General features: G+C 44.2%; 1 protein-coding gene across 23 annotated transcripts in view; it reads right to left on the reverse strand.

Moving 5' to 3' along the window:
* Positions 1-1,229: 1,229 nt before the first annotated feature.
* LOC117647237 (calcium-activated potassium channel slowpoke) overlaps positions 1,230-23,160 on the reverse strand; it is a 36,619-nt gene continuing 14,688 nt past the window's right edge. For 2 of the 23 annotated variants that reach the window (XM_034388891.1, XM_034388893.1), the window contains exons 9-29: positions 21,306-21,411; positions 19,191-19,343; positions 18,937-19,092; positions 18,554-18,681; positions 16,508-16,663; positions 16,343-16,419; positions 15,539-15,598; positions 13,395-13,448; positions 11,362-11,382; positions 10,403-10,465; positions 9,692-9,724; positions 9,475-9,616; positions 8,298-8,357; positions 5,873-6,047; positions 5,320-5,544; positions 4,937-5,120; positions 4,584-4,816; positions 4,155-4,267; positions 3,130-3,285; positions 2,800-2,893; positions 1,230-2,696 (exon numbers count right to left, since the gene is read on the reverse strand). In XM_034388891.1, the coding sequence (XP_034244782.1) occupies positions 2,613-2,696; positions 2,800-2,893; positions 3,130-3,285; positions 4,155-4,267; positions 4,584-4,816; positions 4,937-5,120; positions 5,320-5,544; positions 5,873-6,047; positions 8,298-8,357; positions 9,475-9,616; positions 9,692-9,724; positions 10,403-10,465; positions 11,362-11,382; positions 13,395-13,448; positions 15,539-15,598; positions 16,343-16,419; positions 16,508-16,663; positions 18,554-18,681; positions 18,937-19,092; positions 19,191-19,343; positions 21,306-21,411 (2,473 nt within the window). In that variant the 3' untranslated portion in view covers positions 1,230-2,612. Of the gene's footprint in view, positions 2,697-2,799; positions 2,894-3,129; positions 3,286-4,154; positions 4,268-4,583; positions 4,817-4,936; positions 5,121-5,319; positions 5,545-5,872; positions 6,048-8,297; positions 8,358-9,474; positions 9,617-9,691; positions 9,725-10,402; positions 10,466-11,361; positions 11,383-13,394; positions 13,449-14,600; positions 14,658-15,538; positions 15,599-16,342; positions 16,420-16,507; positions 16,664-17,446; positions 17,560-18,553; positions 18,682-18,936; positions 19,093-19,190; positions 19,344-21,305; positions 21,412-22,134; positions 22,241-23,160 lie in introns of all 23 variants that reach the window. The other 21 variants (XM_034388892.1, XM_034388894.1, XM_034388910.1 and 18 more) reach the window with 19 other exon arrangements.

The raw sequence follows: 23,160 nt of genomic DNA on the forward strand, positions 1-23,160 counted from the left end.
ACTTTCGCAGATACAATCAGAGAAATTTTGAAAAGTTAATGGTAAGCTCATTGAATTTTGAACACTTGTCCCATTGTGTTGTTCAACAACAGTGGAAAGCTCGTAATGAACACGTTCAAAGATTCAGCGCATTTCAGGCTTTTGCTATTAGCAACGTTGAATGAGAACTCCACACTACAGTCAGAATACTGTCAGTAGCAGTGACCCTGCTTGGCGTTCATATGGGCAATTTGGAATAAAGTCAGTTCTTGTGAATTCATCATCATGCTCTCACACAGTACAGGGAATGAAACAGGAATGAAATTGAGCCATGGCATGGCCGCTGGCCACTACTACCCTAGCTGCGTCATGGCCTGTCAAGCATGACATGACCTACTGAGTCAGTACTGTGCCAAGGAGCACAATGGTAAAGACACTGTAGCACATATACCACCTTGCAAACTGCTTAGTAAAGATACATAAAAACATTCACTCACCCACACTTGCATGCATCTCCTGAGAAAAAAAAAACGACAACAATATGCGATTTTAAAAAAATCTACATAAAAACTTAGAAATTTATCACATTGCAGGTTGATTCTAATACTTTGCAAAGGTAAAAATTTTTGTTTGTTCTAGATAGGAACCTAATCCTATTTGACTTGGATTTTATTTCAGTAAATGTAAGCATGATTTTTATATTTTCATATAGTCCAAAATTACACTATTAATTTTGTTGTTTTTAGCACACAGTATTGATAGCACAGATGTAGAGGTCTGCAAGAATAGGAGTATTTACTCATGTATTCATTGGAGATAACTCAGAACATTCAACAGTCAAGTATTAGACATAACAGAAGAGGGCCTGTCAGATTCATGATGTGAAGTTAGCTGAAGAAAATATATCTGTCTAAGCTACCTTATTAAAATTCATTTTCTCTAGATTGGAAAAGAAAGCAATGCGAAAAAGCTGGAAAGTTTACTTTGTTGAAGGGAGGCTTACTTTCAAGCTCAATTAAGCAGGAATCATTTGGCTCTATTTTCAATACCTACATTCCGTCATTTTCTTTCTGTTTTCATACAACTGACGTGATGCAAAAGTCCGTCTCGGTGAAAAGTGCATCTAAGTCCACAAAATCTTAGCAAATATCCACACTGAAGTAAACTGTGGGCTTTGTAAATAGAATAAGAGGAGAATTCCAATGCAGAAGAATTGTTATGTTATAGCTTTAGAAAAGAGTTCTCATATCTTAGTCAACAATAATAAATAAATTTATTTCCAGGAATTTGTAATGTCTAGCTTTTTGACAAAATTTTCTAATTTGTTTACGTATTTCAAGTTTGCTTCAAAAGTTTGGTTAAAATAAGCTGTCTGTTGAGTCCTACTGCATTTACAGGAGACATTTCCAATTTTACTGATCACAACATGAGTCATAGGCAGCCAACTTGGGAGTTTTAAAAGCCAGAGATCAAATTGTAAACCTTAATAATGTGAAAACAGTTAACTTTCTACATACAATATAACATTACTTTGCAAATTTTTCCTTAGTAATTTCAAGGTATCACATTTTTTAAGGAGTATTTTAACTATTTAAGTTGTGCATTTAATCATTACCTGATTAACCTTTACAATACAAATGTAACAGTGTTTTTGTAATGTCAACCGAAATTCCACACGGATGAGGAATCTGTCTTTTGCCAAACTGAAGCACAATTCTATTCTGAGCATACCGTAAGGTAATTTTTTCCTTCGTTTTTTTTTAGTTTTTTTTTTTGTAAAGAGGGATGGGGATCTGAACACACAATGCGCAGATCTGATCTCTTAATTTGTTTGTGGTCATATCTTATGTAGAAAATTCAAACAACAAACATGTAAAAAAAATATGTACACCTTTCAAGCAACAGTCTACGTAAAATTCTGAAATCTCATCATCACACATTACTTCTATATATACAGGCGCACAAACACACACTCGATGCGTTACTTAAGTCGTTGGTCTATGTACAAAGTGTCAGACAACTTCTTTTCATTGTTTTCTCTGAATAGAGATAGAGTCCTTGGGTTTTGGTGGGTCACACGCCCACCGTAGCGTCCTCTCGGGAAGACCACGAGCTAGTCGAGCTTGGGGCGAACATTTCACCAGGTTTACCATTGGAGGCACTGGTGATGTCAGCTCTTGACTCGCCATGATCTTGCCTGACGGAACCTCTCCCACGACCGCCTGCAGCACGTATAGTCCCAAAACAACTCAAAGCAAGGGGGAAGTAGAACGTGGCAAACTAAAAATAATTTTGTTTTCTAACAAAAACAGGAATTTTTAGTATGAAATTGGCAATTGGTGAAACTTTTTGTGTCATCTGTTGATATTCAACCAATGTCTCCGATAGTCCGAAGGTTTTCATGAGAATGGAACTGCCGACTCTGGCCAGAGCATGGGCGAGTGTAGCGTGCATTCCGGTGAAGGGGGTGCAAGGGAAAGAGCAAACAAAAGAAAAAGAAAGAAAAAAATAAAACGTGTAAATAAAATAGAAAAGAAATGATACAAAAAATGGAGTTGATTGGGGCGTGCGCAGATGGAGGTCGTTTAAATGTAGGAGTAGGGGCCGTCCGTGAGGGCGCTACAAAGCAATAGTCAGGAGTTGTCGTCCTTCCCTCTGGGCGCGCCTCTGTTTGGCTTGTACTCCAGACCGGGGTCGAACTGCATCAGCACGAACACCTGCAACGCACAGCGAAGAGTCACGAATCGGCCACGAAATGAAGTTAAAAACAACAGCAAGGAATTTTGAGGTAACAAACGCAATTTTGTCGTCGACACCCACCTGGTCCGTAGGCAGGAGCGCGAAGTCGTCGGGCGGGTTGGTGATGACGTACCTCTTGGAGGACGCGTCACACGAGTTGCTCGTGTCCCGGAACCTGCAACCAGACACGTTGAAATGGAGTAGGGTGTGCACACACCATGAAAATCTGTTGTCACTTGATGAAAGAAAAAAGTGGATGATACTTAGAAATGATGACAGTTTCATCACAAATTAATGACATTTTCATCAATCCTCCTATACTTATTGTATGGACGTGACAACCCTTGTTTGGAGGCGTTTGCAGGCTCGACCCACAAGGCGTCGCCTTGCACGCGTGCAGGCGGTCCTTACCGGTACAGCCCGATGCACAGCATGCCGTACGACTTGAGGGCGAGCACGAACAGGTCGCCGTATTTGCCGGACTCGCCGAACTGCGCCAGCGGCCCGTCGAACAGGGACACTTGCCCCACGCGGCAGCGGTCGCGGTTTGAGAGGCTGTCCATGGTGCTGCGGGGCGAGAGGGAGAGAGACAGAACAGACAGTCAGTGTCTTTGGACCACAGAGCAGAGGCGTCGAGACACACAGCCTCCGACCGCTCCAGCGCGGAGGCGGGAGCGCCTGCAGCCAACACGCACCGGAGTGCGACGGGCCTGCCTACCCTCGGTTTCACAGGGGCTACGCGCCTGCAGGGTAGGCAGCCAACACGCACCGGAGTGCGACGGGCCTGCCTACCCTCGGTTTCACAGGGGCTACGCGCCTGCAGGGTAGGCAGCCAACACGCACCGGAGTGCGACGGGCCTGCCTACCCTCGGTTTCACAGGGGCTACGCGCCTGCAGGGTAGGCAGCCAACACGCACCGGAGTGCGACGGGCCTGCCTACCCTCGGTTTCACAGGGGCTACGCGCCTGCAGGGTAGGCAGTCATCACGCACCGGAGTGCGACGGGCCTGCCTACCCTCGGTTTCACAGGGGCTACGCGCCTGCAGGGTAGGCAGCCAACACGCACCGGAGTGCGACGGGCCTGCCTACCCTCGGTTTCACAGGGGCTACGCGCCTGCAGGGTAGGCAGTCATCACGCACCGGAGTGCGACGGGCCTGCCTACCCTCGGTTTCACAGGGGCTACGCGCCTGCAGGGTAGGCAGCCAACACGCACCGGAGTGCGACGGGCCTGCCTACCCTCGGTTTCACAGGGGCTACGCGCCTGCAGGGTAGGCAGTCATCACGCACCGGAGTGCGACGGGCCTGCCTAACTCACGATTCACAGGGGCTTAGGCCTAACACGCGTGGAACACTACAAGAAGGAAGTCCTCTTGGGAGTTTGTTTTACCCTTTGTGCAGGAAGGGAGGAGAGCACCCCGGTAGGATGCCGGACTTACCTGTAGCCGCCGCGGAGTCCGGCGCCCTCGGCCAGGATGAGCTCGAGCTCCGGAGTGGCGCCTCCGGTGATGAGCGACCGGATGAGAGTCAGGGCGTTCTGGTTGAAGTACGTCTGCGGGGCGGAAAGGAGACACATTCAGCACATGTTCTGAAAAGGGGCTGGCCCTGCAGTCTGATTCTGAGAGTCGTCGCCGTCTCTCTCGCACTTACAAGGGACAGTGCGAGAGAGAGAGAGAGAGAGAGAGAGAGAGAGAGAGAGAGAGAGGAGAGAGAGAGAAAGAGAGAGAGAGAGAGAGAGACGGAGAGGGAGAGAGAGAGGGAGAGAGAGAGAGAGGGAGAGAGAGAGAGAGAGAGCGACGAAAACGACTCTCGAAGTCAGTCTGCAGTCCTCTGCCGCGGGTGGGCCACGCTCAAGGAGGCAGGCTCACCGTGGACATGAGCGAGTCCAGCACGCTGACGGCGAAGGCCGTGCCGCACGCGAAGGGCTGCGTGAGGTACAGCTCCGTGTCCGGGTCGTCGTCGTCGTCCTGGTCCAGGAACTGCACGTTGGTGTCGTTGACCAGCTCGGTGATCATGGGCACGTTGGCGCCGTACACGGACCCTCGCCGCTGCAGCACGATGGGGCTGCCCACGGGCGTCAGCGCCGCCTCCTCGTTGTTGGCTGCGCAACGCGACAAAGTTGCAACGGGGGAAATTTTAAAAACAATGCAAATTGCGCATTATGGGACTAATAAAATACATATCGCAAGTTTTGCCACCAACAAAACATGAGCCCGCTTACCCTGGCTGAGCACGCCGATGGTGTCGTCGAAGGTCATGGCCTTGATGTTGAGGGACGCCAGGATGGCCTCCTTGTCGGCCAGGGTGGGGTCGTCGTTGCTGGGCACCTTGGCCGACAGGATGACGCACATGTCGCACAGGTTCACGTTGACGGCGCGGAGGTCCGCTCGCGACAAAGGCGACCCCTAAAATATAGGCCCAAGGAATAAATGCATTAAAAAAAAATCAAAACATGATAGTTGAATTGAATCTTTGCAGATTAGAACCACCATACTCCAAGTCAAAAGTCAAGTACTATTGACTTTACAATAGTCGGAACTCTATACAGGTGAAACCAGGGCTCAGGCCGTTGAGGCATTGGAGGTTCTCGAGGATCATACTCACATTGAGCACGGAGATCTTGGGCAGGTTTTGCAGCATCTTCCACTCGCGCCGGATGTACTCGACGGAGCCGACGATGACGACGTGCTTGAGCTCGTGGTAGTGGAAGTTGGAGGCGCGGAGTGGCATCACGAGGTTCCGCAGCCCGATGAGCGGGGAGTCGGGGTCGGCGAACAGGCACACCACCACGTGCCCGTTAAGCACCGTCATGGCGGCCTGGTTGCGGTCCTGCGGGGCCAAAGCAAGGTTCGTTCTCAGAGCGCGGCACGCAGCAGTGTTGCCACACTAGTAGGCGGAAATCCTCACGATGTACTAGTGTCGAAAGAGCTGCCAACCTCAGCCGCTGGCCTACCATACGCAACTGCTTAGGTATTGCCTCGTAGGCAGGCTCAGGTTGCTATCGATGCTGGTGCATCGCGGACGGCACGGCACTAACAGTCCAGCGGGGTAGCGGTAGCCGCCTACATAACCTCGTTCCGTGGTAGGCACGCCGCTCGACTACCCAGCACTTGACAGGGGCTCCAGAGAGCAACCGCGCACTTTAACTTCAACTCACCAAAATGCAGTCTTCTAGGTTGCGGGCGGGGCTCCAGTGGAACATGCCGGTCGAGTCGTACTTCATCTCGGTCTTCTCGAAGTCGAAGTCCTTGGCCTGGTCGTCGGCGATGCCGATCTGCAGGTTGTTGTTGGCGTTGGTGTTGCTGGCGCCGCTGGTGCCTCTGCTGGTGGGCCTGGAGACAAGCGGACAGTCAGCGCCGAGCGCGGGAAGCGCCGAGGAGGCGTCCGTTTCCACTGACAGCAGGCTGATTCCGAGAGTCGGCTTTGTCACTGTCTCTCTCTCGCTCCTATACGGGACGCCCGATGAGTGCGAGAGAGACAGAGCGACAACAACAACTCTCTGCATCAGTCTGCATAGGGTCGCCAGAGCGAGAGGGAGTCGCACTGAGAAAACCTTACAAACTATTTTTGGCCTTACAAAGCAAAGTAGTTTGTATAACAAAGTATTTTGAGCATACATAAGCTTACAAAGAAAATACTTCGTAATTTACGAACTATTTCTTCGTACAACAAAGTATTTTAGTTTGTTATACGTATGCTCAAAATACTTCGTAAGGTTTTAAGAGCGCGCAAAGGCCCGATGGAGACGCCCGAACGAAGGCTGCAGCTGTCTCTGGATTGTGGAAATGCTCAAACTCGGTGCGAGATTTCACACGGCCGTTGGAAACACCCAAATAAATCGTTTCTTGAACCAAGAAAATTGACTTGCTTTACGTCAATTTACTTGAAACAAACAAGTAGATTGACTTGTTGCTAGTGTTTTTATCTTGGTTCAAGAAACGATTGTTTTTTTTTTTGGTGCAGGCAGACGCAGGCAGCACGTTAAGGGCGGCTACATTTGGCTCCCTTCGGACTGCTTCTCTTGCAACACTGTTGCTGAATCCCCGAGAAACGAGACAACTTCCACGGCGAAGCTTGCTTACTGGACAATCAACTCAATGTACAATGAATACCGTAAACAAATAAATAAAGTTACACGTCAAAATAGAAATGAATAGAAATCAAGGGAAAAGGGGAAGACAGACAGAGGTATGGAAGAGCGTGCTTCTTCGAAGTGTATTGCTCTCGAACGGAGTGGAGCCGAAATCAGAACAGAAAAAAGGCGAGGAAAGCAATGAATAAAGAGTGAAGCTGTTTTTGTTTTTCGTGTGGTTCGCTGTGGAAGTGGAGTAAACGCAGAGTTTGAAGGGGAACCCATTCGAGACAATACACTCCAAAGAGTCGCTGAAATGATTTCTACAGGGCAAAGAGAGGTCTAAAGGGGAGTCACCAGCGCCTTGTCTACCCATGCGATACAAAACGGGCGGTACATTGTCTGTCATTCGATCAGTACGCTCAGTGTACTCCCTCTGGCGTACAATTGTGTCTCTGCCACTACTTCAAAGGAGATAATAGTAAAGCTTTTTTGTTCCAAAACTGTCTACACTACATTTCATTTACGCACCTAAGTGTTCGGAGATCAAGCAATACAATATGAACAGAACTATCTCCATTTCAGACACTAGGTACCTGTACGGTGCAAAGACACGCTGCATTATTGGGCCACAGAGCGCTCCCTCAGCCTTTTCACTCAGCTTTGTTAGGCTTTTTCTAATTTAAAATTAATACCCAATACAGATGATTTCATTTCATATGCAGTCGATCCGTATGTCACGGACAACACAAATCACATTCACAGCCTACGAATGCCGCTGTGGCACCATGCATCACGGACTCAAGCGCCAAGCACACCAGGCACACAAGGCAGCCCGAAAGCACAAGAAACACACTGTCAAAAACCTTTTCGGAGAAAATTAATCACAGTTGCTGCACAATTCGTGGTGCGTCTTGCGAACGCCGTCCACAACAGCACACTCGGGCACACACTTAAGGTGTGTCAAACTACAAGCAAACAAACATGCGTCCGCTACACTGGTGGCCCACGAAACGAAGCGAGGAGCGAGGGAGCCCTAGCGGCTCGGGAACTAAACGTATGGGGCTGGAGCACAGTACAGAAGTGCCTACCAATAAAAGACGTAAACAGAACAAAATGATAATATTAGGATTGATAGCTGCTTCTGCACCAACTGCACACCTCCTGGGCTACGGGTCTCATCGGCTTTCACCAAAACTACCCCTTGCTTAAACTTGTAACCTCCAGGGTCGATCTACAACGCTGTCACATTATCTCAATGGCTTTCTTTTTCCAGTTGAAACCAATTTAAAGTGTCTAAGTTTTCTGCATATAGTATTGAATTGCTCCGAATTCGGAAATAAAGCATTGCTAGGAATCCAACAGTATAAAAAAAACTTTGTCCCACTACTTTAAAATTCAACCCAGGATGGTGCGCGGTTTTTCAAAGTCTATTCGCGAACATACCGCAGCAATTTACACCAAAAGTACAAGTATCTGAAGGCATTCTAAGATAAGTAAACGAGCGTACATGAGTTTTTTCACTTCATAGGCCAGATGATACCCGGAATATGTAGTGTCCTCTTGAGCCCTGAAATCACAGGAGAATCACACCATGCACGGACAACCATTGCTGTGTCACACTTTTACAAAAGAGTGTGGCAAATGGCGGCCTGACTCTTTCTCGCACCAATGTCACCCAAGGATATGATACTTCCAGATGCAATTTAGCAAACATGTGTGATAATGAAAGAAACAGATGGACAAGAGAAAAGAGACCGTAAAAGCTAGGTGCTGTATGGTGCTTTTCGTATTCTTAAATGGACTATCCGAAATGGAAAGAAAGAAATGAAGCATTGTCCGTGAGAAAGAGAGGTTCAGGATTGCTGGCGCAAGAAAGGGAGAGGAATGAAGGTGACATAGGGTTGTGCCGACGTTGCAAAAATAGTCATTCCAGTGACACAACAAAAGTATTGCAAAAACAAAAATATATCCGTTAGATTCTCATTTTAAAATTTTCGTTCTGCACAGCCCTTTGTTTTAAAAGTGTAGGAGTTCTAAAGCAAGCCATGCTCATGAACACCTCAACCAGGCCACAAGGAAAACGCCTTCACCACTCCTTGTCCTTTTTCAAAAATAAATTTACAGAATAATGAAGTCGTGGGCCTGACATAAACTGCCTTCACCACGTGAGGGATAATAATAATAGGGAAACGCGACTATAGTACTGATTTCTTTGAGCGGTTTGGCTGAAAAAGGGGGAGTTGGCTTTGGCCACAGTAGAAAGGAAAGGGCAAAATTAATTTAATCATAATATTTTTAAACTTTATCGCGTGACCTTGCCTTTCCTTCCCACCCTTGCAGCCAACTATAAATATACGACCAAAACAAGCAGGATTCAGGATAAAGAGAGCATGCCATAGGCAAGCCTGATAATGGTCGAAAAATTATAAAAGTCATTTGACGCGGTTGTTAGAAAAAGGCTTGAAGTTTTACTGACGCGCACGTTTTTGTTAATAGGCCGACAACAAACACCAAATCCAAGCGCTTGACTATGGAATGGTTTGAATACCTTGGATAGAAAGTTAGCAAACAAGCAGTTCGTGCACTCGCTGGTCAGTACGCGGGCACTGTGCCCCAGCCGGCCCGAGGCACAAAAACGGTCCGTTCCGCTGCAATAGAATGAACACAGGTGGCGCCACACTTACAGCTTATTGTAGCCCTGCTGACTCGGTGACGTCAGGCCCTCGTTGGCACGGTTCACCGTCGGCTTCACCTTGTTCACCTGCTTGGTCGAGTTTACCAGGGCGTTGTTGGTGACACTGCGGCCGTTCCGGTTATTGCCCAGCACTGCAAGGAAAAGCACAGCAGTTAAAAACTGAAGCCATCGGCAAGGCGTAGTGTTTTAGGTTTGAGCAAACTTACGAGAAACGTCTTCGCGGTCCTTTACTTGTTCACCTGGAAGCACGACAAATGCACAATTATTCTCTCAGTCTATAATGGGTTTTGTGTTTTTTGTTCTGTGTTTGTTCTTTCCGAAACCACAGGAAACCTTGTTATTGCAAATAAGAATTCTCATGTACTTATCAGGGCAAGGCGGGTGCCTTCAAATAAAATGTGCTTTTATTTTTAAAAAAATTTAAAAGACATCGAGAACCAGCATTGCTGTTGCGGACTTTAAGGGTAGCATTACTCTACTCACCCACTCAAGATTATTAGTTAACATGTACAAAAATAAATAACAAAACAGTTAACACACTGTGCACATCGTTGCACGTGTTTTACTACATGCACCAGCTGATACTGCCATGCACGCTCTAATTATCATACAGCTTTGTACAACATGTCTCTTATTTAAGGAGGCTTGACACGGACGGACTGCCCTCCAATCGACCCAGAGTTTTCATTCTAGATTGCCATGAAGTGCACCGTTGTTCCAAGCAACGTGACCAGCGCTTCGGAGCAAAGTGCTGAGTGTTTGTACACAACATGCAGTAAGAAGACCACCACATTGTTGGAACAAATGAACCTTGGTCCAAAGAATAAAAATGACACAAAGAAAAAAACGCGATGATTTATTTTCTTCTAACTGCCCATCTACACGTGCCGACACGTGGTGTGCGCGTGAATTTATACCTCGTATGTGAACCTTCTTTGGCAGCTCTGGCGGTGTGAAGGTGGGCGGCAGATGGTGCTCATCTGAAATGGACAAAAAGCACATCAGCCACCTGCTTGACTTGACTGACGCCTTGGATTCCTAGCAGGTAGGTTTCCAGACGCGCCATTTAGATAAAATATGCGCTCAACGAAACTACAGCTTTGTCCCCTATTCGCGATCCTATATTGAGGCAATTGAGGCCCGAGCACTGACCCGTATAATGAATCGAATTTTGCCATACCAATTGTAGCAAAACGGAACCCTTCAAGAAACATAATCGTTTTAGAAAACGTTTACAATGCCCGAATTTCCTGTTTCTTTTCTTTTTTTTTTTAATTGACGAGGCAGACGTGGCATGAGATCGGAACTACATGCGGATGGCGCCCGAGGAGTTTCTAACAATGACCTATGAACTACACGGTTAAAGTACACAAAAACAACAAATTAGTATGAAACGCACATGCAAAAACGGGAATAAAAACATGCAAGCAGAGAGAGCATAAATCATGCAGTTAGGCTACAAATTAATTTGCAGATATATGTCAGGAAAGTTAAAAATAAAATAACTCTTTGAGCTTACTGTGCTAATAAATTGTTTTGGACAAGAAATTGCCTGAATCGCCTGGCAACAAATTGTTCGGCCTCAGAGGCTAAACACCCTAGATAAAAGCGGAGTGATCTTGGTTTTCTATTTTAATTGGCGCATTGGTACCGACCCTTAAGTGCGAGTTGACCTATTATTTGTTGCAGTAGGAACGAGGCAATTTCCCATTAGAATCTACATTATTTTGCAGTGCAGTTCATATAAATGTGCACAATTTGGCTAAAGGCAGGTTGAATTGGCTTGGCAGGTGGACCAGGGCTCATGTCGGAGCTGCCAGCTCATGGCATTGCCATTAGAGGCATGTTTGGCTTCTCTTTGTTTCTCCTAACTTACTTGCATACGTGTTGTCCTCGCCTAACACGCAACAAGGGCGGGCAAGGTAAAAATAAATAAAAACAGAACACTTTCATATTAAATATAGTCGAGAAAGAATAATCAGCATTTTTATCAACCAGGTTCCTTGTTCCGAGCACCAGTTACATGTATGTACTTTTTAAGTTTCAGTTTAACCAAAAGCCTTTAAGGCCTCAAAACTACTGTCATAAATGTGTAACACACGCCAAGGAACGTAGTCGATGTGCCGTTGACAAGTCGGAGTAGACCGCTGCTAAACACATTGATCATCATGCAGGGTGTGAAGCCGAGCCACCGGCGTGGAAATGGTGTGGTGGCAAGACTGGCAGTACACTGAAAGAAGTTTGCAGTATGAACAAATTTACAACGGATGGAACCCTCCAAGATTTAATTGCGACCCAAACTTCTTAAAGTATAGGGGAAAGAACGGCAAACGGGAGACACCCAATCGCCAATTTTATTGACGTCTACTTTAAAGAGTTGTGGCAAACTTCAAACAGTGCACTGGCCAAAAGATGGACGGACACACAACTTACACACTAGCACGACACTGATTAAAAAAACATTCACATTCAGCTACAACACCGAGAACACGTTTGTATACACAGGTGCACAACAAGCGTGATGCTGCCTGACTACTTCACAGCTTCGAGGTAGAGGCTTGGGCACAGGAGCTGAAAGTTTGGAACGGAATGAGCTAAATGACTACGAGCTCTAGCGAGTCAGTCTCGACCGTAGAAGACATTTAAAGTATTAAGACTGGTCAAACAAACTTTGGGTGAAATAAATGATTATAAAGATGCCATGGTCTTCCGAAGTCTATAGCACAGCCCTAAAGAGGCAATTTGCAAGAGGTTAGCATCTACAGTGCCTTCGCCTTCCCCTTGGAAGCAAAAAGGCAGTGATATTTGGGAGAGATTTTCACCCATCGGATTGAACGGTGAAGTTTGTTACATTTCGAATAACAATAGCAACAGTTCAAAACGTAAACATTTAGAAGGCTACAAAGTCGAGAAGCACTGGCCTTAGTCAACTTTTCCTGAAGTCCCGGCGGAACAATATTCATGATGAAAGTTGAAGTTTTCAGACAATGTTTTAAGGGGACATATGACGAATTTTTAATGCTGATATTTTTCATGGAACTTCAGGAGAGTATGAGAAAGGAATTTCAATCATTATCTTTCTTCGAGCAAAGCTAGAGGACACAAAAAATAACTTTTTCTGTTTCTTTAAATGGTAATGTCAACTTTTTGAATGTAAAGAAATGGGTATTTACAGGCATGATCAATAATTTCTTATAAATAATAAATCATTTTTACTCAGCTCAGCTCGAAGGAAGATGGGTTAGGTACCGTCAGAAAACATGACAACGTTAGTGTTGTCCTTATGTTTGTTGCAGCGACTTAAAGGATTTTAAATACATTTTTGGGAGTATTTTGAGGGGGCTGTACACAGTCAGAAATTTAGGAGGGCACCTGATACCTCTCAAATGCAGTAATAAAGAGGTATTGCAATGACTGAAAAAAATCATAACAATCATAGGGCGGTGCATTTTTTGCTCAAAATAATTGGAACATCGCTATGATAATTTTGAATTCACAATAAATTTCAGACTGTTTAAACACTAGGACATCTCTTGCATGGAAAAATGGTACTATATTTATGACAGGCATTACATTACGGAAATAACACGGACACATTAACATTAACTAGGCTAGTACTGGGAAAAGCATTGTCACTTCACTTGTCTGAGTTAAAATTTCGTGTTTATGAATATTTTGCTGACCATATGAGCGTTAGATATGAACTCTCTTTTTTTAATGCAAATAAATGCAATGATTAGAAATGAATAAACGACGAGCTTTGTTTCGTCGTTAATCAAGGGTATTTTTATATCAAAACTTCAGTGGCTAGTTAATATCGTTTCTGAACGATTTCCATTGCATTGCGTCAAACATTAACAGACAGTGTTGCACCACGGCTAGACATGCACAGACACTCATCATACGTACTTGGCCTGAGACCTGCCATCTGGACCACTCGTACTCCCTTCCGGAACGTCGCCACTACATGGAAACAAGAAGGCCATACAGTCACACACTGAACACGACCCCGTGCACAACAAGTCATGCCGAAGGGTAACAGGGTGCACGGGACCATGCTCTCAGGGCGTCTTGATTCACAGAAACACTTTGTAGTCGTAGGATGAGCGACGGTCAGCTGGCTCCGCGGAGCACCACTCGGTCTGAATAAGCTGTGTAGGGTTTCTTCGGTAGTAGAGGCTTAAACTTGCTACAATCCACCGAAGCCTGAAAATTGTGGTCTTAAGACTTAACCAATCCAGAATGTTCATGTCCTGGATTTTTGTACTAAACCTAGAGTATGCTTTAACAAGAGAGGATCTGTTCATAAAAGTTGTGTGTCGCCACCTTTATTTTTAAACGCTGGTCAATAACAGCAGCGAGTCAATATTTCACATGTTTTCTTTACCCTGACTTTGCCTGGCCGATTCAGAATGCCGATTCAGGGAAGCAGCAAGTCTACTCTGCGAAGCTTTCAATTTGTTCTGGTCTACCTCGATGTCTGTTAGGTGCTCGTAGCTATTTGCTATCGGGTAGTGCACTAGAAATAATATGGTCTATACGCCAAATGCTCCATAATCAAATACTCCTTGCAGTAGACGCAGTGATGCTCAGCATCACTTTGCCACTGGCCGGACTCAACATGTTACTGTGCACAGCGCGATATGGTTTAACGATGGCGCCCTCGTGAGACCAGAAGGAAGGCAACCAAGCTACGATCATAGGTTCGAACCCGGCGCTTCGCTCTCAGCGCCACTTACCTGTGCGGCATTGCGCAAATACACTACATACTGCTCCCAAAATACGCAAAATGTCGTGTGCAGAAATATAATAAAGATAAGAGGTTGAGCTAAACGTGTGTCTACCGGCTTCCCAGAATATACTCAGATGGGGGCAGAACCAAGACAGGCTTCCGAAATCTGACAAGCCGCGGTGTAACTTTAATTGATAATTCTTAATAACTCTCTCTTACAACAACATGAAAAGAAAATCTGAAAATAAATAGATTTTGGCGTTGTTTGTCAGCGTTTCATCAGATTTCGAAAAACTCCACGTCCCCGATACTGGCGCTATGTGAAGCCGGGCGGGCGTTGGCATGCCAGCACGAATACGCACAACTGGAAAATGAAGTCTCACCATCATTGGGATATGTGGGAGCAGCGGCGGCAGCGGCCTTAGCGCTCGCCAGAGCCACTGCAGACAAACCATTGGCAATGAGGACCAAACCAAGCTTTTACCGTACACATCTCCAGCGGCCTAAACATTCCGCGCGTAGCATATCTGTTGTATGTTACCTGATTCCATGCAATATTGATTCCCAAACATTTAAAACAAAATTACAACTGGCCCATACAAAGTGCTCAGATTCTGGGCATTTGCCCAGCGTATGTTGCGTGAAAATTTTTCAGACAGTTTAATATTTTATCGCGTGTAGTGGGTAGACGGCACTTTCAGATATCCGAGAGGCCGACAATTTTGGAAGGGCTTACACCCAACCCTAGCCATACTTTTCGAGGCTGTACAAAAGCGACTAACGACCAATTATGTTAGTATTTTAGGGATGTATTTTGTTAGGCTACTGCAACGAGCGCCATACATGCGGTTACACCAAAGATATGCTTTCGTTACGTGTTCCAGCCACAGCACTGGTTATGCCTGCACGGGTAAAGCAAGGAAACCAACATTATCAACTCTTTCAATCAGTACAGCGGAGCCAATTGGGAAAGGTCGTGGCTGTCCTCTGGGATAATCGTCTCCGAACAAGAACCGCCACATGTAAACATGAAGTAACTCAAAGTGCCACAATGGTTCTTTCTTCAAATCAGAGATGACTCCTACTTCACACCGGCGGCACAGGCAAGATGATTTTTAGGAACGTCCGTGGGGCATTTTCAAACAAGTACCTAATCCGCCGGCGAAAGTTGAGGGTACAGCAAGACAGAGACACAGACAGCCAAAGATAGACTAGAAAAGGCAGATAATAGCGAGATGCAGAACGGGAAATATAGAGAGAAAGAGAGGAAAGAAAGGGCAAGACAAAGGAACAGGCTCTGCGCATACAACATCCTCATTACCCTCTAGGTGATAGTGGTCAGTTTTCACCATTCCTGACTGCATCATCATCATCCCAACATCTGGAAAAAGAGGTAGAAATTGGAAACACAGCGTTTCCGCGCGAAACAAGCTACAAATCGAATCTTCACATTGCAACAGCTGGGGGTATATTAAAAAACCGTAACTCAATCGAAATGCTGCTTACATAAGATACAAACAAGGCAATTTCAAACACTTTGAATAAATTTGCATCTATCGTAAGTAAAAAAATACTAAAAGGGCATAGAAATAACCCTTTTACAGCTGGAAGCTTAAGCAAAGGCCAGGGCAGCCTTCTTACAGGGAGGGAGAGATAAACGTCCCTGGCGTGTCTCTCTTAATTTTTACTTAGGCTAACTCTATTCGGGCTTGCCACATTGAGATTAGTCTTGTTAATCATCAAGCACCACCCGATTCAGCCTGAAACGCCTAAAAGGGGAAGGGGCTAGAACGTAGACAAAGAAACGTTGCTTAATGCGTTGTTATATTGGAGAGTAAACTACGTTTTCTACACGTCGTGACGAAGTGTGGCGCATGTTCCCACGCTAACCCAATCATGGCTTATCAAACATGAATTCAAAAATGTTTCTTAAAATAACAAAAAAATTTAGTTGGTATGTAGTGCATATTTGCACCTGCCTACTGCCTGAAAAATTTGGATGACTCAGAACGCTTTTCTCCTAAAGTTGATATAATCAGACCAAAGTTACAAAAACAGAAAAAAGTTTTCTGTCACACTAAAATTAAAAACTTAAATTTAATGAAAAAAGGTTGTGATCACTCACAGTTTTTACACTTGCACTTCTTGATGAGGGTCTCGTCTCGAATGTTCTCGTGGCATGCTTTGCAGTAAAACCACACTCTGCAACAAACGTTAATAAATTAGTCCTTACAGTGTAGAAGGCTAGAGGGGAAGAAAACTCGACTCCGAGCTTGACTTGTTTACGTACCGCTTGACTTCATCGGCAGATTGTGCGATGAAGAAGCCTTGGGTGTTCGCTGCAATTTTGGCACCTCGAGGGTTGATTGAAATCTTGCTGTCTTGGCCATCCTCCCCTTTGAGTTCAATGGCAAGGAGTAGTAGTTTGAGCTTCGTAAAGCACAATCTGCATGATCAAAAAACGCCTTTGAGCATTTTGCACATACCCAATTATGCTGGTGCTGTTAAGAGGCAAATTAAATAAAATGTTTTTTTTTTATTTTGGTTAATTTTGTCTAGGCTGGAACGTGCGTTCCATTTGTAACTATAAGGTTAAGACAATATTAAAAGATGCACTATGAAAGAGAGCATTGCAACGCAAAAAATATATTTATAAGCAGTGAACCACTTACATAACTTGGAGAGCAAAGTTAAAGAAGGTGAGAACATGCCGACAAGCAGAGGATAGCACAATCGGTAGAACACCAGAAACATGCAGGACAAACAGGCTGACAAGTGTCGAGTGAAGTGTGTTATAGTCACACACAAAATCAAAGTTTCTATAAACAAAACAGCCATTGGTACACCATGGCCACGTCTACATAAAACGGCTACTCATATCGGCTACTATACAACTATTCTCATTTCTCAGAAAAGAAATATATAAGTTTCAAACTTGGTTAGCGTGTATTTCATATTAAAACAAAATGAGCTATTATGAACCGTACCAAAATAAATAAAAGGGTAACAACAATATAATACTGTTGAAAAATCATATTTATATGAAAGGACTTGCTTTTGCAGCAAAATGGTACATAAAAATGTGTGAAGTATTTAGCAAAGCCGCGCAAGTCGACGATTCAATGAGTAAAACAAGGGGGTTAGACTACACCAATGAAAAATTAGCAGCGAAGGGTAAAAGAGCGTGGTCTAGAGGTTAACTATAGGTTTTCAAGTAACCACGACTTACTCGCTGGACTGAGGAAATGTCATGCCGGTGAACGAAGGAGAGAGAGTTTCAGTGTACATCTCGCAGCCTGTGCCCTGGAGATAATCGTTCTGCCAAGCCTGAGTGTCGGGGGACTGCAAAACCAGATGCGGTACGTACAGCACGCTAGCATAGAAAGTCAAGTTATGGGCCCTCACAAATGATAGGCCACCAAGCAGCCCGCAAGCGTACAACAAGGTACAACCCAAACGCAGTAACAAAAGGCACACTCTAATCATAATCGTTCTATCTTTGCGTTCAGAAAAACAAAAAAGGGAAAAATATGGTTAGCGATTATGTTTTCAGAATTTGGAAGGAAACACATATATATGTTTTAATTTTATTTTTTCTGTGTACCTTTATTCTGCATTGGGTTATGGCCACTGAAACGCATTGGCACTCTCATCAGAATGGCAAACACCCACGCCTCATAGTTTTCTGCGTGGACTCGCCTAACAATATTTTTAAAGCCTACTGTACAGGCAACCAGACGCCGGCTCCCTTACTCAAGCAATGTTGTTTCTTCATGGCTGTAGCAATGGCGATGACAGGGTCAAGGAGTAGAAGGAAGGAAGTAAAAAGAAATGTACGGGAAAATTTTGTGTCGCACCCAAAACCCGACATTAAAGGAACAGCGCGAGTTTAAATTGGGAAACATGGAAAAAGTGGGACACCCCATCAAAGAACAAACGCACTGAGTCGAGTTTGCAGACACAAATATAAAGTAATTTACACGTAAAGCGGAAGCGTTTCACTCAGTGGGCGTGTTACGCCATACCTTTATGTTTCTGATTTTATTTAAGATCAGTAAAAATGGTTCCCTGAGTGAAGGAACAAAAGTGATACGGGTGCGCGGTGCAGACACTGACGACACCAAGATAAACGGACAGGCTGGGCTGGGAAGCAGGAACAAGGAGCAGGAAATTGACAACAGCAAAGACAAGGCACGATAGCCAATGACCATTCGTCTTTCTCAAGACGCGACCCCCACCAGAAGCAGCCAGTGAAGTGGCTTTCAGACGAAGATATCAGGCGATGCAAAGCCACCTCACTGACCAAAGCGAAACATAGCCCGCCACCTGGACTTACTCAGACGCCTCTGCGAAGGGCATTCCCTGAAATGAAGAACTCAGCGTCTCTGTGTACATCTCCAAGGCCGTTCCCCTCAGATAGTCATTTTGCCAGCTTTGCATGTTCGACGCTGCGACGAGGTGGGCCTTCAGCAATGAGGCAATAAAACGTGTCAGCAGATGCGGTTGGGACATGGGAAATGTTTAGTGGGTTAACAAAAACTCCGTCTAGGGCCGTCAGCGCCCGCCAACAAGGGCTGTGTGAAAAATGTTACAAAACATGTGTTTTTTAAATGCACGAATGCGAACGACACCTGCGGGGGTATGTCAATGGGCCGTGAAGTTGCTGTGGGAACTGTTGCTTGTGTTTGAACGGAGAAAAAGACCAATGAAAGCACATACCGTTTTAAACGAACGCATAGCAAACAAGTTTGCCATCATCGTGGAGAAACCCGGTGCTAAGCAGCTCTGCGCGATGAATCCTAACTTGAGCTCGGCCAGGCAAATGACGTCATCTCCTCTCTTCCAATCCCAGGATGGAATGTTTAGCAGATATGCCTGAAAACGAAAGAGATGTTTGATTTTGATTATGCCGGCGCGACACAAAATTTTCGTTCATCGTTAACAAAAAAAGACTTAAGACTGTGAGCCTTTACCTTATTATGGTACTGCATCAGCTGGATAATGACACGAATGTCATCTGAATAGTTTTTGATGGAAATAACTCTCATGATGTTTGCAGCATCTTCTGCGTCAGGGTCCTGGCAGTATTTGTTGGCCAGCACAAGGCAAGCATCTGCTTCGTGCACCTGTGGCGAAGACAAGCGTCGGATGTACCACAAGCCAAGAGATTCTTTTAAATGCTGTGTCTTTATTATTATTATTATTATTATTATTATTATTATTATTATTATTATTATTATTATTATTATTATTATTATTATTATTTGAAAAAGAACTATTTGAATGTCTATTTGTGAGCATTAGAGATTAGGCTGGTTAAAGCTTTACTGACAAGTCCACATGCGTCAACGCGCTGCCATTCAAACGTTTATGCGAGGGCTGGACCCTTATGTTTTTTCTATTGGACTAAGAAACACATTTTACTGTAGAGAAACTTCTATTCTGTTTAAACTGAATGCGTTGTTTTGAGGGCCCAATTAAGTTGAGGCTATACAACAGGGTAGAAATTTAAAATATAGTACTGCAACGTTCTTTCTAGTGAACAACGCATTTAAAACTACGCTCTCATACTACACATGCATTTTCAAACCTGGCTCATGGAAATTCCATGACCGATGCTCCAAACCAAAAACAAGTTTTTAAAAAACTAGCTCTGTAACCAATTATTTTTTAATTTACTTTTTAGTTGTTAAAACTTTTGTACATGCCAAGTATAAAAGTTAACGCTTTAGTAGTGTGAGGAGATGTTAAATTGTTTAGGTCGGTGAAAAAATCGTGAGGACAAACGATTTCCAATAAGCCTCTCGAACACAATATGTTAATAGCGTTTGCACAATTTAATGTACAAGTGAAACAAAAACTGTTATAGCTAAATTTACAACAACTTGAGTTGCTATAATTCGCGTTCATCATTAAGTAGATTCTTAATGTACATTTTTCACGAATGGTTGAGAGTATGTATGTTTACAACATTGTCAAAAACCTGCAGATGACATTTCAAGATAAAAAGTCAGGAACTGCAGCTGCGTCAGTCTAAAAAACGTACTTGTAGAAGTTCCATGCGTTGTCGATTTGGAGAATATGCGTCAAGTTTAATACCAATTTTCAAACTTTACTGAAAAACTTCATGCAACATGCACAAAGGAAAAAGCACAGGAAGGAAAGAGGAAAGGAAAGCGAAAGAAAGAAGAAAGGCACTGGTCACTTACCGTCCAGTACGGACGAATTGGGACAAGTCAGAGATCACATTTCTTACATAACTCAAGTACATTGTTTTTTAAATTTCCGATACAGAGGAAAATTATGAGCTAGCGTCAGGGGCCTACAGGTAGTCCGTGATACAGTTTTTAGAGTAACAGGCCTTTATTTTCGTCCAAAAACGCACGTAGTTTAGAACAAAAAAAGGGTCAATTCAAAAGTGGGCAGTTTTTTTACCTTTGTGAACAGAATGTTCGTATAAAGTCAGTACAATGAAAACGCGACAGGGAGAAGAAGACGGTTTGTGTTAGAAATTGTTAATAGACAAGTCAAGGCAAGGACGGACAGACGGGCTGGAGACATCCAAGCGGCGTTGCAAGACGAGACAGGAGGACATGCAGGCTGGGGTTGGAGGATCCACACCAAACGCCACGATGGAGGGGTCTGTGGCTGTCGTAGGGACTTCACAGCAGTTGCACACTGAGGACCGTATTGGGAATACACTTAAACAATGTGACGGTTAAGAATGCACATGCAGGGTCGCCGTCGACACGTCCTGTCACAAGGTTTAGGCCATCCCAGCGTGCATAGCTCGTGGTCACACAGTACGTCCCCGTCTATGTCCTGTCCTGCCACAGCCCACGCCCCATGAGCGCGCCATCTAGCGACAAAGCTGTTTTGTGTGCCCCATAGCCCTGAGTCCAAGTCAAGTCTGCGCTAGGCACAGTGCAGTCAGGCTAGCATTTCCGCAGAATTTAATTTTTAAATGTCTTCTGGTTGACTGACTGTACTGTGCCAAACGGGCGCAGGCCATGATGGGATATGGCACACAACTACACGGCTCTGTTTCGTGAAGGGGAACCCTAACTGGACAGCTGCCATTGCCTTACCTTGACCCTCTGGAGGTCTATCGGATTCATTATGGAGCCTTGGAAGAACTCTACTGTCGTGAAGTGTCTCTTGAAAAGTCCTTCTAGCTCCAAGTCCGGCGGCTTTCTAGCTCACCACAACAAAACATTACAAGAAGTAAGTAGCAGTAAGTTGTTGGATGTCCAAAGAAAAGTGCCACTACCATATGCAAAAGGTGGGAATGGGTGATGGAGCAGTGGGCCCGTCGGTGGATAAACATTAGCTATCAATAACCTTATGAACGCAAAACAAAAAGAGTTGTAAAGTCTATGTAAACATTCCATGTTCTGTCTACGACTAATTCTATTTGTCTCTATATCTAGAAGATTTCTAATAGTCAGTCCTTGTCGTTGGTGAAAAGTTTCGTACATATAGCTGCTGATAGTATTTTCTTTACATACCTTGAGGGACTTTGGTTAAAAAACGAACCGAGCTGTGCAACAAGTGCAACAAGTAATTTAACACGGGTGAAAGTTTCTACAACGCGCTGTGCAAGTCATTGTGAGATTCTTCAGAGCATTTAAAAGATTACTTCTGCAATGCAAAACTGACGAAGGAGTGTTGTTTTATAAAACTCCTGTTTAGTGCGTGCTGACTCAGTACACACTGCTATTCGTGTATTTTATCATGCACTTTCATATTAAACACACCGCAGAGACATTAAGTTACGTTTCAGAAGGGCAGCATTCTTATGACAGTTAACTGTATTCGTCATGGTGTCACATGGTTCAAAAGTGTCAGCAAAAATTAAGTGGCAGTGAAGTGCGCAAATCAGGCTTATAAAATACCAGTTTCTGCCTTGTATTTTACCTTAACTCTTTCTAGATCTACGGCATTCATCATAGTTCCCTGAAAAAACTCCACAGTGGTGTAGTGCCGTTTCAGAAGCCCCTCTAGCTCCAGATCAGGCTCTTTCCTGCAAGAATAGGGGCAGGTTTGGGCTCTAGTTGGAACACACATCTTGGACTTATAGCCAATAAATAGCAGGAGTAAAAACAATTTCAGCAACACAGAAATGCAACGAAAATTGTGGACAACAAATAAGGGCAAATAAAACAACTGAAATATTTTTAAGGTGATACAAAATTAAACGTAGGAAGTAGTACCCTTTAGAAAGTTAGCACGGGCGTGCATTTTTCCTAACAAGTTCTATAAACTAGGAAAATTGTGCACAGGAGTTTATCCTAATATAAGGGCCTTCAAAAAAGGGTATTAGCCATTCACTTGATTTAAGCGGCACTTTTCTAATTGGAATTAATCAAAGAAAGGAGTATGCACCCCGCTGAAAAATTACGAGACAGAATACTACGGTGTTGCCCCTAAAGGAGCATTAGTGAGTAGACTCTTAGGTGAGTTAATTATCACGATGAAATGCCTTTAGAAAATGTTACATTTTTAGAAAAATTCCCTCTGTCTATATTGTTTCTATAACGCGCAAAAATTTAGACTGTAAAATATGCGCTAATTAGACTCGTTTTGCAGACAATTGTTGTTACGATTTCCAAGAGCACTTTGAGTGGGCCGTAAACTTCCCCTCAAAACTCCTAATAAATAATACGCAGAATATAAACTAGCGTGTAAATAGGCAATAAGCTGCTTAGCACCTCCTCTGCACCTTAAACAGAGCTTGAAGTTGCTGGAGGCATGCTGTTAAATAGGATTAAAAATGCAACTGAGTGCCTGACAACTTAAACAAACGAAAAATCAGCTCATCATGTTTAATTTAGCTCACACTAACAGTATGCCTTCAGCGCTGTAGTGTGTCCGAGTTTATTTAAGAGAAACACATTTACACAACTATGATTGCAAAAGGCGTCTTTGACAGCCAGAAAATGT

Source organism: Thrips palmi, unplaced genomic scaffold, assembly GCF_012932325.1.
Source record: "Thrips palmi isolate BJ-2018 unplaced genomic scaffold, TpBJ-2018v1 HiC_scaffold_2, whole genome shotgun sequence".
NCBI classification, from domain to species: domain Eukaryota; kingdom Metazoa; phylum Arthropoda; class Insecta; order Thysanoptera; family Thripidae; genus Thrips; species Thrips palmi.